Source organism: Colletotrichum godetiae (assembly GCF_030913485.1).
Source record: "Colletotrichum godetiae strain CBS 193.32 chromosome Unknown BDP55scaffold_68, whole genome shotgun sequence".
Lineage (NCBI taxonomy): Eukaryota > Fungi > Ascomycota > Sordariomycetes > Glomerellales > Glomerellaceae > Colletotrichum > Colletotrichum godetiae.
The window spans coordinates 38,855-54,704 of NW_026851316.1; the positions used below are offsets into that span (position 1 = coordinate 38,855).

Here is a 15,850-nt window from a genome sequence, read left to right on the forward strand (position 1 = left end):
GCTTCTGAAAGGGCGGTAATGGAAAACCTCGTTCCACTAGGCACTCGCTGACAAGATCGCCAGTAAGCCGCCATGTTGGTATATGTGGAACGGGTATATATAGGTGAGAAATCCAGTGTCAGGGTGTCCCTGTCACTCATCTCTCAATGCTCTCGGGACTCATCATACCCATGGGCTCGTCCTTGTCTGTCTGACTGGCGTTGCCTTGGCTTTGCATGCTCTCGTTCCGCTCCATGCTTGAAGGCAGCGCGATCGCCGCTGGGGTGGGCCCGGAGCCGTTGATGTTGGCGTGCTTGACTTTCTTCGCCGGTGTAGTTTCGCCCTTCTTCTCTGGTGAAGCATTGACGTCCTTGTTGGCTTGCGCTGCCAGTTCCATCTTCTTCTTCTTCTTGGCAAGGGCAATCTGCTCCTTGGGCGGCCGCTTCTGCGGCGAGACAATCTTTCCAGATGCACCAAGACGGGGTCTGGGCCGCCTCTGCTTAACAGGCAGCTCTTCATCTTCGACCAGGGGCGTATCGCCATTAGCGTGCAACTTGGCCAGAAAGAAGTTCTTGACGAGACCAATCTGGCCGTGGATGTTCTCCGTCGTGATGGGCTCAACAGGCGGCAAGGAGTCGAAGAGGTCGGTGACCTCCGTGCCAACCGTCTGCGTCTGCATCTGGAATTGGTTGCGAACACGGGACTGGAGCAAGTGAAGAGGAACCGAGAGCATATCAAGACCCATCTCCTTGTCCAGACCCAGGGCCTTGAAACCAAAGAAGTCCTCGCCAAGATCCTCAGCGAAGTCACCACTAACGAACTGCTCGCTACCGTCTTTGAAGGCACCGACACCATCTTGTCCGGCTTCCTGGGTGAGGGCGGGCCGCAAAAGCTCGGTGAGATGGAACTTCATACGTTCGTGGATACCGCCAAGCTTCGAGCTGAGTCGGTCAACTTCGTCCTTAGCGTAAGACTCCAGACTAAACAGGTCGCATCCATTCTCGTCGAGCGTGTGCAAGATAATTTCCTCGGGGGTGAAGCGTGACTGGAATCGAGAGCTTCCCTCGGCACGGATTGCAGGTGCCTCGATCTTCTCCGCCTCGCGATACACATTGAAAGTCTTGATGATCTTCTCGAAGTAGTCGGATGCTAAGCTGGTCATGGTGTCGATGGCTGAGGGCTGAAGCTCCTCAAAACCGGTGTGGTAGAGGATCTTGGCTACAGAGCGCTGCAATGCACTACGGCAAGTCTCTGGTGCAATGACGGGACCATCATCTGCAATGAAAGATGGCTCGGCATCCTGCTCTATAAAAGATTCGTAATTGGACTTGGGAAACTGGTTGTTGTAAACCTAAAAAACACGAGTTAGAAGACTTATCCACCTGCCGACGACACCTGTATATACCTGAGTCTGGATCTGCATCTGCTTAATCACGCCGATCTTGCTCGATAGTTTCCTCGTCTCCTGGATCTGATGAATGTTGCTGTCGATCTTGCTGGCAAACTTGCTCTTGGGTGCCTTGAAGTGACCTTCGGGAATCATGCGGAGATATTCCTCATGTTGATTGATGACGTGGCCCTCACCATCCTCGATCCACTGCAGCTTGGGTTGAATGTCTGGGAGGACCGTCAGAGGTTCGTAGTAAGCCGGTACAACCTTCTCCTCTTCTCCTTCCATGCCCTCTGCTAGTGTTTCGGCAGGCTTCGCGGCCTCTTTAGCAGCGATAGCAGACGAGTCAGCCTGGGCTTGGCCAATGACACCTAGTGTCTCGGCTTCTTTTTGCCCTCTCAAATACCACCGTATGCCGGCCTTGTTTCGGAGCAGGGCAGGAGCGTCGGTGTTGAGCTTGTTGTCCTTGAAAAGCTGATACCTTTCTTTGGCGATAAGTGCGCGGTCCTTCTTCGTTACTTGCTTCCAGATCTTGTACTCGTCGTCCTCGTAGGCCTGTTCTGCAGCCTCGTTGAGAGCCTGTCCCAAGGCCATGCCGTTCAACGTGGGCCCGTCGATATCCATGGCATCGGCGTTGCTTCCAATGCCTGAGTGTCCATTAACGCCGCCAGGAGTTGCGGAACCAGCGATGGGTGTGCCGAATCCGCTACCGTCGATTGCCTCAGAGCCTTCTCTGCCCTTAGCAAGCAGGCCATTAAGCTGCAGCACCGGCTTCTGGTCAACGCTGGGGGTGCCCTCCTTCTGATCGGTAGGTTGTTTCCGAGACTTGGCGCCCTTGGTTCCGGCAGTACGACCGCGAGATGACATTATCGGCTCATCGTCCGAGTCGTCACCACCGTCTTCCTCGCCGCCATTCTGTTTACGGCGCTCTTCTGCCTCGACCTCGGCTCGCGGACGGATGACTAGGTCCGGAATGAGAGGAATCAGCTTCTCTGCCTCTTTCCTCATGCCATTGGCCATCCGTCGCAGAGGGTGTCCCATATCTTGGTTGTATCGCAGGCAGTTGTCCCATATCAGGTTAAGATCGGTGACGAAATCAGCCTTCGATTTATACGTGAGGGACTTGATCTTCTTGGTCATAGATCCCATGTCCATTGGCTGCTTGATGACTGCATCGTGCCGAGGGTGGTTAGCCAATCCGGATCGAACTTGTCTGCCTGGAAACAACTTACGGTTATAGTAATCCGGCGCATCCCTCTTGTTCACCCTCTGTAGAAAGGGCGTTGAGTATTCCGTATGTGCCTTCAGCTCCGTCAAGACCTTCTCGAGGGCCTCGTACAACTCTTCTTGGTTGACGTTCTCCTCGCTGGCCCATTTACTTCGGTTTTTCCGTACTTCATTCATGAGCGATCGCAATTCGGCGTCAGAGGCGCGGACCTGGTCGCGTTTCATGTCTATCCTCGCAATCAAGTGCTTGAGGGTCAAACTCGACGCGCCCAGGTTGGCGCTGCTGAGCGACCCGTGGTTTTCGGCCTGGGCGCCATTTGTCTGGCTATGGTTGTTGTTATTTTCCATTTCGGCCTGCAGTTGTTTTTCGGATTCCTCCAGCTGCTGCTGCTCCAGCATAGCAGTCCGGTCGTTTTCCAGGGTATAGAATATGGTATGGAAGCTCCGTCTCGCCGCTTCTTCGGTCGCGTTACGCGCCTCTTCCAGCTGTTTGCGCGCATCTTCGCTCGTTTTTTTGGTGCTGTCTCCAGATCCGTCGGCCTGTTTGAGTTTCTCGAGGAGCTTGCCGGGGGAGCTGACGGAGTGCACGGGCGAACTTCCGGACTTTGAGGGGGAGAGCAGCGAGCCGGCGCCGGCGGCCGCAATGCCATTCGTAGGTTTACTCGAATCGGCGGCGGTCGCGTCTTCTTCTTCATCCTCGTCATCGTCATCGCCGTAATCGTCTTCGTCGATGACCCGCTTGGCCTTCTTTAATGGAGGCTCTTGGATCGGCGCATGGTCGGTGGTAGGGGGTAAGATGGAGGGGGAGGGGGCGGAGGGGCGGTGCAGCGCATCGATGGCGGGATAGTTGTATGATCCGTCATCAGCGAACAGCAGCGAGATCTTTGCCTCGCTCTTGTGATAAAGATCTTTGAACAAGGCGCGTCGTCGTTCCTCTTCAATATCAGGTTGTGCCTCAGGCATCAAGGACATTGAATGGTCGACGGGGGTTCCGTTTCGCGCAGGACCATCATCAAGTTGATGGAACAGGCGACTAGAGGGTTGGTGATGAAGGGACGGCGGCTGCCATGCGTGGTGGCCATTGGGGAGGGACATTTTGTGCCCGGATTGATGATAGCGACAGGTGGGCGGCGTGTCGCCATGCGCAAGGAAATGCGCTCGTCAGGGACCGAGTCCGGGCGGCAAAGGGTCGTTACGAGCGCATCAGTAGATAGAGCGACATCGATAGAGATGGCCTGAAGGATTCGGAGACGTGACGGGTTGTGGTTGTTGTGTATTGATGGATTGCAATAGGGGGTGTTTTGGGTGGTTCCGAGAGGTGAGGTTGAGGATTTGGAGAGGCTCGTACGCAAGTACGCGATGGAACTTTTCCCTTGCCTGAAGACGGCGAGTTGGCCGCTGCTAGCGGTACACGGAACCTTGGTTGACCACGAGTTACGCAGCACAGACCACCACGAAGACTGTCGCATGTACTCAAAAATGATTTCTCAAGGTCTCAGTATGCTCGTCAATTCATCTACCTTTTTTTCGGACCCAGAAATGAAGTGCACTGGGGTGATGATGGGTGCCGCGATTGCGGGATGCAGGTACATGAACTTCCAATGCCGACGACGGCGCGAGCGGAGGCCACCGTAATTCCCCCCCCTTGGCCCAGCGCTGAGCGATCGGATCGCGTACGTCTTTGTCACGTGATGGCCCCAGCCAACCAGTCGCAGTCAGCAACGAGCCATGAAGCGCACCCAGGCACCAAAGCACGGCAGGCGGACCACCAACAACAACAGAGAGTTCGCATTTGGGGGGGAAGAGGAACTTGGAAGTACTTTAATGCCGAACGGAGTGGTGATGCTTATGTGATTTTCAGGAGGCTGCAAATGTCAGAAAAGTCTCCAGCGACTCTCCGCAACACCACCAGACATCTCAATTCCCTCCCTTTATACATCATCCCGTGCACCTCGATTCCCTCCACCCACCCCCAGTGACCTCATCCGCATCCACGGGCGCGCATCGCGTCTGTCCCCCCCAGACATCCATATCGCGACAGTACCAACTGCGGCCCACGGCATCTTCCGCCCGGGCCACCTGAACCCGACCAAGCCGGGCCCCCTCCATCTTGCTCCAAAATCCTCGGGGCCTTACCCCTGTCCTCGAAAAAGGCCCCCCCGTACGCAGTAAAAGCCTGGGGTTGGGGCGCCACCACTGCACATCTCCTTCCGTCAGTGGGCTGAACTCCATTTTCGCGTTCCCGCAGGGCCGCAGCAGCCAGCAGGGAAAAAAAAGCTCTCCCTCGCTCGCCCCGATCCAGTCACTTGGGAGCTCCGGCCAGCTGGACACCTCACCCTCGTCTGTGACGACCCCATTACGAACAACCCTGGTTCTTTCCTCATCTCGAGAACAAACGAATCCTCGACCACCGTCTTCCTGCGAGTTTTGTCGAGTAGCTGACCTTACACACCTCCATCACTCGAGCCGCCCATCAATTCTTTCGAGACACTCCAAGAGCTTAGCTACCTAAGCTACCATCGCAAGCTACCAATCACACCACCATCTGCAGGAGCTGCTGCAGGTCTCTTCAAAATGCGGATACGTTTGCCCTTTGCAGGTACGTCAAGAGTCTCAACTGCAGTAACCCATGGTTCTGGATCTCCATCGATGCCTTGCAGTGCCGAGTGGACAAGCTCCAGTTCCAGTTAAGCTCCAGTAGAGCTTCATCTCTATTTCAGCTCCAACCCCAACTCAAGCTCGCAAACCACCCGTTCACAAATCTCGCTAACACTCTCCTCTCCAGGCGTCTTCTTCGCCCTCCTCCTCGTCGCAGGCTATGCAGGCCTGACAACCCTCCAACTAGGCCAATACGTAAACGACAAAGTCCTCCACTTTGCAACCTTCTTCCTCCTCACCCTCGTCTTCTACTGGATCCTCGACACCAACCGCCGTCGCACCCTCAACCTCACCCTGACCGTCTGCACCTTCATCCTCGGCGTCGGCTCCGAGTTCCTCCAGGGCTTCCTCCCCAACGGCCGCGAATTCGACTTCTACGACATTGTCGCCAACGTCGTTGGATCTCTTGCGAGCGTGGGACTGTGCTCGTGGTACCACAAGCGCATGCTGGAGCGCAAGCGCCGGACAAAGACGTATCAGGCTGTTCCGGGGGAGGATGAGGAGGATGTGGAGTTGGGAGAGGGACATGAGACTGGTGTTGTTGAGGCCAGTGGTGCGAGGGACGGTGGTGCTGGTGTTGCTGCCAGTGGAGGGAGGTCGCTTGAGGAGGAAGTGGATAACTGGGATGAGAACCAGGTGGATGATTGGGAGGAGGAAGATGGCGATGGCGATATTGGCGGAGTCAAGAGCAAGGATATGGATACGGGAGATATTGGCGATACCAAGAAGCGGGCTGATTAAGGCTCTCTTGTTGGGAGAAGGTCAAGGGACGTGTGCGATATGACGGATGAGCATTGAGTTACGAATTTCTGGCGTTTGGGGAGGCCCTTCATCCTAGCAGCGTGTTTCGTAATTGATAAAATGACATTCTTTCCCCTCATCATATCATGGAACCCTCTGTTTTGGATCGTGGAAACCAGGACACTATCACTTTGCAGGGGCTGAGACAAAGAATTTGGAGCAATGGCTATGATTTCTAGTGCAGACCAAAGAGTTACCAAAACAGAAACGCCAAACCAGTATCCCCGACCTTATCTTTCTATTGATTCGAAACCCTCAACCTAGTAAACATGCAGGCCCTCACCAGCCAAAGGCCTCGTTATGCCACACCACGTCCCGGCCCCTCATGACCCACGCGCCAACATACTCCCGCAACTCTCGTCCCATCTCCGCCGGCCCGCACACCAGCACCGCGACCCTCTCCTCAGCTCCCTGCCTGAAGAAGTCGTCAACGATCTTGCGCAAGTCCGGACGCTTGCGGCTGCTCTCGCTCGTGAGGCGGTTCCGCCTCCGGTCACGCTGCAAGGAGCTCATCTCCATCTCGCCCTCAGCGTTCGTCTCAGACGGAAGCCCGGCCATGGGACCGGTGGAATCCGAGCTAAGGGCCTCGCCCGTGAGGAAGACGCGGACGTTGGGATCGTCAAGGACGCTCTTGGGGACGGACTTGTCGGCGGCCGTGGCCCATGTTGCGTCGCTGGCGCCGCGGACGGACCAGACGAGTTCGACCTTGGCGCTGGGATTGTCTTGGAGGATGGCGTGGTAGATTGGTACTGTGAAGGTTGCACCTACGCCGCCGGCCACCAACAGGAAGCGGTCGACAGAGGAGCCAGTGAGTTTGTCAAAGTGGAGGGATGCGGCACCGTAGGGGCCCTCGATGCAGAGCGGGACCTTGCCGTCTTCGATGCCGGTGCCCGCGTTTGCGAAACGGCCGAGATGTCGTGTAAGAGGGCCGTCGAGCTGACGAGCTACTAGTGTAAGGCTGCCGTTATCCTCGTCGACGGATGCAACGGTGAAGGGGTTGAAGAGGAACTCGAATAGCATTGCATCAGGAGATGTAGGGCCAGCTCCAGGTCGTGCTGGGGTGGGCACGCTGAGGTAAATGTGGGAGCCCGGACGCGTGTGGAAAGCGTTAATCTTGTGCTGAGGAATCGAAGCCGATATTTTGATCAGGTTTGTGCCAGGGATGGTTTCGATCTTTGAGAGAGCCTGTACAGTCCGGAGGCGACGCACAGTAAGGTCGATGAGGAAGACGATGATAGCCTTGACCATGAACAAGCGAGCTGACTTGGCGTGGAAGAACACCAGGACTGGGATAGCAAATGCACCGATGAGATGAGTGATGAAGAAGACTCGGTACGAATACCTGCGGACGGTGGCAGCCGCTGTTGAAGTCATCATGTTCATGGTTGCAAATGCAACGACACCGACGAAGACGACGGGGGCAAAGAGGCGCTTCTGAACGATACCCTTGGCTACGAAGAAGTTCAGGTAGAAGACGGCGTGGAGGACGAGAAGCGATAGCGTCACGCGGGAGAGAACGCGGTGCCATTTGTTGAGTTCCTCGTGGGATGTGCGGAAGGCCTTGGCGATGGGGCTGAAGCTCTTCAATGCCAGTAGGTACTGGAAGGGGATCTGGGAAACAGCGATGATGCCGAAGCGTTTGGTGAGATGGAGGTAATCTACAACTGGTCAGAAACATGATTCTTCTGGTCACGGGGTTACGCCTGAGGTTTCATCGTGTTTGACAACCAATTGAGGGGATTCACAACTCACCATCGCCCGTCTCCAGCACACTCAAAACCAGCAGCCATAACGCCCAAGCCAGACCAAAGACCCATTGATCCTTCTGGCCCCAATGCTGCCCCATGAAGTAGACATCGTCGGCGAGCCACCACTTCCACTTCTTGATCGTGGCGTCCCAGCTGTGGCCCCAGGTCTGTCTCCTCGTCTTCAGCTCAGGAGAGCCTGGTACAGCGGCGTAGGAACCCCCCGACTGCCACCGTTGACTGAGATATGCCCCAAGCCTAAACAGCAAAGCAACGATGATTGGCGTCAGTGCTGAATATTGAGCATAGCTGCCATAGCGATCTAGGGTCTGTCTCCGGATCTGGACCTCTTCCTTGGAGAGATCGACGAAGCGGTAGGGCCAGCTCATGGCGGTCGGTCTTTCACAGGTCTCGCGGACGATGGCGAAGTAGGGATACAGAGAAGGGAAGCTCAATGGAGCTCAATGCCACATGAGAAGTACGAAAGACAAGACAAGATGAAAAAGGTTGTGCTAATCCGCAAGCTCGGACCGAGCGGGTAATTACACAAAAGAGGATGAGATGGAGTTGCAGTGGGAATTGGCGAAGGTTCCCGTCACTTGTCACGTATCGAGAAACGCGCCTGGGCAACCAAGTACACACAGCAGAACGAACACCTTACAGCTGGCATCTTCGTCCAAAGTCTCACCTCGTAGTCAAGGCGGTTTTAGGTTGGCTTAGGCCCGTTTTCCAATAGGTGTATCGACCAGCTGCGATGGATTGCTTGGTAAGCCACGTCTTGATTGGCCAGAAAGAGGAAGCTAAGGAGCTGACCCCTGAGCTTTTCCCCCAAATGCTCCCGTCTCTGGTGGAGGCAAGCAGGCGCCGGTGACATTTCAGCGAGCATCCCGGCTGTTTGTGGACGGGCGGGAAGGACCCTGCCGAAAGACCCTTCCATTCCACTGGCTTGGACGTCGTAGCTCCTTCATTTTGATATCCAAAGGAGGTACATATTGGAACCGTTACCGACCGCTGTTCAAACCCGTTCCTTGCTTCCTCTTCTGTATGCCGCCTTGTGGAATTGTTACATCCTCAATGGACAGGCGAAAGAACCTTGGTATTCGAGCCGCAATGGTCAACTCCAGGCTTCCTCCAGTCATTCCACTCGGCGACAGCAAGGCTGGTGGCTGTGCCATGAATTTCGGTATCACATCACACAGCCCGCAGATATCATACGACAGGGAACCCTCTGGATAGGATCTTCAGTGGGACAGACTCCAAAACTACGCCTGCCTGCAGCAGCAGATCTGATTCACATAGCTGGTTGGCTGATTCAAGGTATCAAGAGGCCCGGCCATGCAGCCTGCATCAGCGCTTAAGGCGGGGTCTACAGCTCCTATTCGGAGCCTGCTCTTCAACGCAAAGCCACTTGAACAATCCTCGATTCCTCTGGTCGATTCTTATAATACGGCTCATAATTCATGTCATCTTTGATAAGGTGCTTTTCTCCAATTACAATGCCATCAATCAGTATGGACCGAACGTGCTGTGATTCTTGCTCCCAGCCAGAAGTGCTGTACTGGAAGAAAGGTCAGATTGGAGAGAATCCTTTTGCGCCAAGGGCCATACTGACAGGAAATAGGTGATCAAAGATGGAGAACGTCAACCAAGAACAGCGAGAAGGAACCAGCATCATTTACAGCAGACGAGGAAGATTTCGATGTTTGCATCGTGTAGGCTTATCAGAGCTTCGGCAACGGCTCGATGCTGACAAGTCAATAGCAAGGCTCATGCGCAGAAAATACGCGAATGCCCAGCATGCCGAGAGAAATTTGGCAAGGCCTTCCTGATCCCAGATCTTTGGTGGAAACGGTATTGCAGAGATTCAAACGGCTACTTTGGTTACGGGACCAAAATTGACGAGGGCGGAAATTCTACAGGACTTAGTGAGTCGTAACGACTGGGGCTAGAAACCGCGACTGACAGCAGAATAGCTACATGGGCGCGCTTTCCAGTGAAGCTCACGAATGAGGGACATCCAGGATATGAATGGTCAAAGATCAATGTGTTCACGCACTGGGTGGCAGAGACTCATCAAACAATCCTCATTGTTTTCGACGCCGTTCAACCAGGGGCAAACTGCATGAAGAGGGTACCGGCAGATGAATTCGACCCCATTTACGCCGTGCCGAATGCCGAGTACTTCATCGATCCCTACTGGATATACATTGGAATCTTGGAGAAGGTCGTGACTCTGCAAGATGCCGCTGTATGGGCTGTTCGTGATACGGTCAGGACCACGGAGAAGGAAAGGAACAACATCCCCATGCAAGACTCGGTCACGCCGAAACCTACACCGGACTATCGTCATTTGCACGAAACCGCACGACATGCTATACATGTTTCGGAGACGCTGGATCTAGCCGTCAAGGCTGCGAGGAAGATTTTACTGCAACACGAGACATACAAGGCTGGCCCTGACGATCAGTCCAGGCCTACCGCCGCATGGAAACGAGCTTGGAATCATACGCATCAGCGTCTACAATTCTATGAAGAGATGATCACCAGCCTTCAAGAGCGCTCGGCTTCCAACAAAGCTCGACATTTCAACGAAATATCGCTCGCCTACAACATGGTTGCTCAATTTGACTCTGGCATTTCTGTAGATATTGGTCGCGCGACGCAGAGGGACAGCGAGGCCATGAAAACTGTGGCTTTTCTCACGCTGCTCTTCCTGCCAGCAACTTTCGTTTCCGCCGTCTTCAGCACTTCATTTTTTGATTACGACTCGGGAGCAGACTCGTGGAATGTCTCGGGTAAGTTCTGGGTATACTGGGTTGTGGCAATTCCAATTACCGTCGTAACGGCTCTGTTGTGGTACTACCGACATCATCTGAACCCTTCAGGTGGTTGCGAGTTACTTCGACGGGCGGGCTCCCAAAGAGTAGTCTCATGCAAAGAGATTGAGGTTGGGGAGGGTAAAGCTGTCGCGAGACTGTGGCATCAGGTACCAACGAAGTCTTGGGCATGATGGGATAGGGCGCTGTGCCGCACTCATGGTCAGGCAGACTCAAGAACTTGGCACTGCGGATATTGAATGTGCCAGGTAGTCAGGAATCGTCAGCATCGTCCGGGATTGTTTATCTTTTATCATAGTTGTTAATCCGATTGGCCAGTTTTTTGCCATCTAGAGGGGACATTGTGGTCGGAATGCTACTGGACGCTGCAAGGAGCTGAAAACTGCGGCGGCAACCGGGGCTGTGTTGACGCAGCCTGATTGACCTCGACTCGGCATCCTGGATTGGCAGGCAAGACCCGTCTGCCTTGAGTTGCCTTTCCCATAGCCTTCTCAACCCTCCTCTAGTTTCTCGGACTTGGCTTGAACTTGCCTTGCGACAAACCTCACCGTCATATTGGCCCCATCGCCGTCGTCATGCCAGGTAGTCGCAAACTTGCCCATTACACTCATTTCTGTTGCGACTGACAATGACTAGGAAGACGACATCAGAAATTAGTCGAAATCCCCTGAATCCTGCATAGAGCCTGATCAAAATGTCCAGCGATCACGCTTATCATCAACGAAATAGTACCGGTCGGCCGCCCGCGGTCGCTCATGAATATGCCCAAGAAAAACGGGCATGGAGCGTCAGTAGTGAAGAAGAGATTCATTATGGGCTTGCAAAGCGGGCCAGGACAGCGGGCTCGCTTTATACGCCTAACAACGCGGGTCCGTTCTTGGTCAAGCTATCGCATGAGGCATACACTGTGGGCTGGGTTTGTGCTCTTCATCTCGAGATGGCTGCAGCACAGGCCATGCTTGACTACAGACATCAGCCCCTCGACATGAACCCGAACGATAGCAACGTGTACACGTTTGGCGGGATCGGGCCGCACAATATTGTCATTGCATGCTTGCCGTCGGGGCAGTACGGGACAAACAGTGCGGCGGTGGTGGCGAACAACATGCGTTGGAGCTTTCCCTCCTTTCACATCGGTTTGATGGTTGGTATAGGCGGCGGTGTTCCTGGCAAGGTTGACATACGGCTGGGCGATGTTGTGGTCAGCAATCCGACGGCAGATTCCCCGGGTGTCGTACAGTATGACTTTGGAAAAGCTGTGAATGATGGTCGGTTCGAACGCATCGGAAGTTTGAACAAACCTTCATTGTCAAGTCTTGCGGCTGTTTCCAAGCTAAGAGCTGACCATGAAGCTCGGCCGAGTGAAATTTCGAGGATCTTGAGCGACATGGCAAGGAGAAACGACTACATGGTCGAGTATACGCGTCAATTCGTTGACGAAGACCGACTCTTTGAGGCATCTTACAAACACTCTGGGGAAACCTGTGAAAACTGCGATAGGTCCAAGCTAGTACCACGTAGTCTCCGGCCGACAAATAATCCTAGCATACATTATGGGATCATAGCATCTGGCAATCAGCTCATGAAAAATGCGGGAACGAGAGACCGTCTAGCAAAAGATCTCGGGTTGATATGCTTCGAGATGGAAGCCGCAGGCCTGATGGACAACTTCCCATGCCTCGTCATTCGTGGCATCTGTGACTACTCAGATTCCCACAAGGCAAAGCGATGGCAGAAATATGCGGCAGCCACTGCGGCAGCATACGCAAGGGAGCTTCTTCTCGTTATGCCGCCCCAAGGACACTCCGCTGTACAAACACAGCTTGAAGTACAGAGCACTGGTTAGTCGATGACGCCCTCCCCCTAGCTGATATGTGCTTATGGTTTCCTACAGCAACACCATCGGCAAATCGCAAGTGGCTTCTAGACTCCCTCAAGTTTGATCAAATTGATAAGCGGCATGCCAACATCAAGGCCAATCATGCCAAAACTTGCGAATGGCTGCTCGAGCATCCTGCCTATACCACATGGATAGATCGTAAGAAGTATTCCCAGCATCACGGCTTTCTCTGGATCAGGGGAAAGCCAGGGGCAGGAAAGTCAACAATTATGAAATTCGCCTTCACGAGAGCGCGAAGGAGAGCCGCATCGATAGGACCTTCCATTTCATTCTTTTTCAACGCACGAGGTGAAGGGCTCGAAAAGTCGACGCTGGGAATGTACCGGTCACTCTTACATCAGCTTTTGGAGAAAATCCCTGATCTACAATTTTTGCTCGACACCGACGACGACCAACAAGAAACCGCAGTGTGGGACTTAGAAAAGACTAAGACTCTCTTCCGCAGCGCCGTCCGGGAACTCGGAAAACGACAACTTACTTGTTTCATTGACGCCCTTGACGAGTGTGCCGAGAGTGAGATTCGAGAGATGGTCGAGGTCTTTGAAGACCTAGGACAATATGCGGTTCAGAACGATATCCGGTTCTACGTTTGCTTCTCTAGTCGGCATTACCCACATATCGATATCCAATACGGCCAAAAGCTCACCCTGGAGGACCAGACTGGTCACGAGAAAGATCTCGCAGAGTATGTTCGTAGTAGTCTCAAGGCCGGCACTGGACCCAAGAGTGACGAGATCATCGCTGAAATCTTACAAAAGGCTTCTGGCGTCTTCATGTGGGTCGTGCTTGTGGTCGACATCCTCAACAGGGAATACCTTAGAGGCCGCTTGTTCGCAGTCAAAAGTCGCTTGAAGGAAATCCCATCCAAATTGAGCGAGCTCTTCCAGAACATATTGACAAGAGACCAAGAGAACCTTGACGATTTGCTTTTATGCATCCAGTGGGTTCTCTACAGTTCACGACCTCTAAAACGCGAGGAATACTATTTCGCCTTGGCCTCCGGCTTGGAGCCTGATACCCTGGGAGAATGGGATCCTGATGAGATCCCATGTGAATTCATGGATCGTCTGATTGTGAGTTCATCTAAGGGACTGGCCGAGACAACGAGATCCGACGACAAGACGGTTCAATTCATTCACGAATCAGTACGAGACTATCTCCTCAAAGACAATGGATTGCGTACTCTGTGGCCGGACATGGCCGCCGACTTCGAGGCCCAGAGCCACAATCGATTGAGGGACTGCTGTCATGAATACTCGAGTCAGGTCAACATATCTGGATACTTGCAAGACGATGATCATCTGTTGCAATCATCCAAGAGGGCAGTTATTGATCTCAAGGCCGTAATCGAACGTGGCTTTCCATTTCTAGAGTATGCAACCAGTCAAGTACTCTACCATGCCAATGCCGCGGCCCGGACCGACCTACAGACCGACCTACAGACCGAGTTTCTCCAAAGCTTTCCTTTGAAACAGTGGACCCAGAGAAGCAATATCTTTGAAAAGCATATGACCAGAAGGCAGAAGCACGATACTACGAACCTCTTATACATTGTTGCGGAGAGGGGGTTATCGGAGCTGGTTAAGACAACACTCCGCCACAACCCGGATGCTGAAATACGTGGAGGCCGTTATGGCTACCCACTTCTTGCAGCTCTGAAAGGTGGTCACGAAGACGTAGCAAAACTGTTGCTAGAATGCATTGAAAGCTCTACACAAAAGGCTGGGTCTTCGTCATACAGCACCCCGGAATCCGAGAACAGCAGCTATGTGCCCCCCAGCATCAACTACTCGGACAAGCAAGGGCGTACGCCCCTTTACTTTGCTGCAGAAAGGGGGCAAGTCGACATCGCCAAAACGCTATTCGGTTTGGGTGCGCAACCTGACCTTATACCGAAAAACATCTCCTACAGCCCATTGGTTCGCGCTGTCGAAAAGGGACAAGGAGTACTCGCGGAGCTTATTCTTGAACGGCGGTCCGCATGGCAAAGCAGGGCCACTACCAACGCGAATCTACAATCGTCCTCATCGATGGACAAGCATGAAGATGACCAATTAGCCCTCGTCAAGACGGCTGAAAATGGAAACATAGACATGGCGAAAATTTTGCTTAGGAATGGCGTCAGCGTCGACGCCGGGTCTGAGCTATACCACGCGCCTCTAGCTGCAGCAGTCCAAAGAGGCCAAAAACCTTTCATCGAGTTCCTTCTTGATGAAGGAGCAGATATCAATAGAGGAGATCTCTTGGGAGGAAAGAAGCCAATTCAAGTCGCAGCTCGAAAATCAACCCCAGAGTTCATTCATTTGTTAGCTCAGAGAGGTTGTGACCTGGAAGGCCGAGACGCATGTGGGAGCACACCTCTTCACATCGCTTGCAAGGATTCAAAAAAAAGTTCAGTAATGGCTCTTCTTGAAGCAGGTGCAAATCCCTATGCACAGGATGTTGATGGGAATACCCCACTGTTAACAGCCGTACAATATAACGAACCTGTCGTTAAGGATTTGCTATTACACTACAGCAAGCTTGAACGCAATGGCAAAATCACATCCTCTCACGAAGAGTCGCAAGAAGCATTCGATAGTGGACTTCCGAATTTCAGGCTCATGGTAAACAAAATCGGACAGACCCCTCTATTCCGACCCTCTCCTCACCATGATACACATGTTCTGAGTGACTTGTTGGATGCAGGTCTGGACCCTTCTCATCAGGACAATGAGGGCCAGAATTTCCTTCATCGGGCATGTGAGTGGTTCAGTGTGAGCCCCAAATATCTTGAAGGCGTTAAGAAGGCCATTGAGAAGGGTCTTGAAATTGACGGAAGGGACTACAAGGGACGAACCCCCCTAATGAATGCTGCTGCGTATGATAACTATAAGTTCGCTGAATTTCTGCTTCAACATAGGGCCAACCCCAACGCTAGGGACAACAAAGAACGAACGCCACTATCTGAGGTTATTTCTTGTGAAATTAGGGCCTGGAAAAAAGACAGGGATTTAGCTACACTTCGGAGCCTTCTTGAAGGAGGTGCCGATGCCACAGAACCAGGCCCAAACGGCGAAAAGTTGCTGGATATGGCTCATCGGGTAGGGAACCATGAGATGGCAGACATTCTGAGAGGAAATATAGAGGCAAGAGGTGTCACTTAATAGAGGGGTTCGGGTTTGTGTCTTCTCCCCCGGGACAATGGAGTTTTCTCTAGGTATGGAGGGTATATTTCTTGGATCTTTTTGGTCGGGCACTTGCAGTATTCCATTCGTTGTCAAGGCAGGCGTTGGACAGAAATCTCATATTTACCAGATTCTGCTCAATCTCC

The 15,850-nt window shown here is 53.2% G+C and overlaps 5 protein-coding genes across 5 annotated transcripts; 3 read left to right on the top strand and 2 right to left on the bottom strand.

The window, feature by feature from the left end:
* Nucleotides 1–136: 136 nt before the first annotated feature.
* BDP55DRAFT_564398 (uncharacterized protein) lies at nt 137–3,691 on the bottom strand (the record flags this gene model as incomplete). Its single annotated transcript, XM_060570331.1, has 3 exons — nt 137–1,330; nt 1,385–2,538; nt 2,602–3,691. 3 exons carry the CDS (start codon nt 3,689–3,691, stop codon nt 137–139), a joined length of 3,438 nt encoding a protein of 1,145 aa, XP_060423574.1.
* Nucleotides 3,692–5,170: 1,479 nt separating this feature from the next.
* Nucleotides 5,171–5,995, top strand: BDP55DRAFT_564411 (VanZ like family protein; the record flags this gene model as incomplete). Its single annotated transcript, XM_060570334.1, has 2 exons — nt 5,171–5,195; nt 5,382–5,995. The coding sequence occupies 2 exons, from the start codon at nt 5,171–5,173 to the stop codon at nt 5,993–5,995; spliced, it is 639 nt and encodes a 212-aa protein (XP_060423575.1).
* A 215-nt stretch (nt 5,996–6,210) lies between these two features.
* On the bottom strand, nt 6,211–8,482 carry BDP55DRAFT_681396 (ferric reductase like transmembrane component). The gene is made up of 2 exons (XM_060576185.1): nt 7,808–8,482; nt 6,211–7,713 (listed from the first exon to the last, which is right to left on the bottom strand). The coding sequence occupies exons 1-2, from the start codon at nt 8,187–8,189 to the stop codon at nt 6,335–6,337; spliced, it is 1,761 nt and encodes a 586-aa protein (XP_060423576.1). The 5' UTR covers nt 8,190–8,482; the 3' UTR covers nt 6,211–6,334.
* A 636-nt stretch (nt 8,483–9,118) lies between these two features.
* On the top strand, nt 9,119–11,071 carry BDP55DRAFT_372526 (uncharacterized protein). Its single transcript, XM_060567111.1, has 4 exons — nt 9,119–9,369; nt 9,422–9,512; nt 9,562–9,725; nt 9,774–11,071. Exons 1-4 carry the CDS (start codon nt 9,261–9,263, stop codon nt 10,808–10,810), a joined length of 1,401 nt encoding a protein of 466 aa, XP_060423577.1. The 5' UTR covers nt 9,119–9,260; the 3' UTR covers nt 10,811–11,071.
* On the top strand, nt 11,038–15,712 carry BDP55DRAFT_372512 (ankyrin repeat-containing domain protein). Its single transcript, XM_060567110.1, has 4 exons — nt 11,038–11,219; nt 11,288–12,478; nt 12,532–15,279; nt 15,440–15,712. The coding sequence occupies exons 2-4, from the start codon at nt 11,332–11,334 to the stop codon at nt 15,532–15,534; spliced, it is 3,990 nt and encodes a 1,329-aa protein (XP_060423578.1). The 5' UTR covers nt 11,038–11,219; nt 11,288–11,331; the 3' UTR covers nt 15,535–15,712.
* The last annotated feature ends 138 nt before the right edge of the window (nt 15,713–15,850 follow it).

Coding starts and splice junctions, on each gene's coding strand:
- BDP55DRAFT_681396 (XM_060576185.1), bottom strand. CDS start 8,189: ATGAGCTGGCCCTACCGCTTCGTCGATCTCTCCAAGGAAGAGGTCCAG. Junction 7,714..7,807: donor TGTGCTGGAGACGGGCGATG/GTGAGTTGTGAA, acceptor GACCAGTTGTAG/ATTACCTCCATCTCACCAAA.
- BDP55DRAFT_372526 (XM_060567111.1), top strand. CDS start 9,261: ATGTCATCTTTGATAAGGTGCTTTTCTCCAATTACAATGCCATCAATC. Junction 9,513..9,561: donor GATTTCGATGTTTGCATCGT/GTAGGCTTATCA, acceptor ACAAGTCAATAG/CAAGGCTCATGCGCAGAAAA. Junction 9,726..9,773: donor CGGAAATTCTACAGGACTTA/GTGAGTCGTAAC, acceptor ACAGCAGAATAG/CTACATGGGCGCGCTTTCCA.
- BDP55DRAFT_372512 (XM_060567110.1), top strand. CDS start 11,332: ATGTCCAGCGATCACGCTTATCATCAACGAAATAGTACCGGTCGGCCG. Junction 12,479..12,531: donor GCTTGAAGTACAGAGCACTG/GTTAGTCGATGA, acceptor GGTTTCCTACAG/CAACACCATCGGCAAATCGC. Junction 15,280..15,439: donor GAATTTCCTTCATCGGGCAT/GTGAGTGGTTCA, acceptor GCTTCAACATAG/GGCCAACCCCAACGCTAGGG.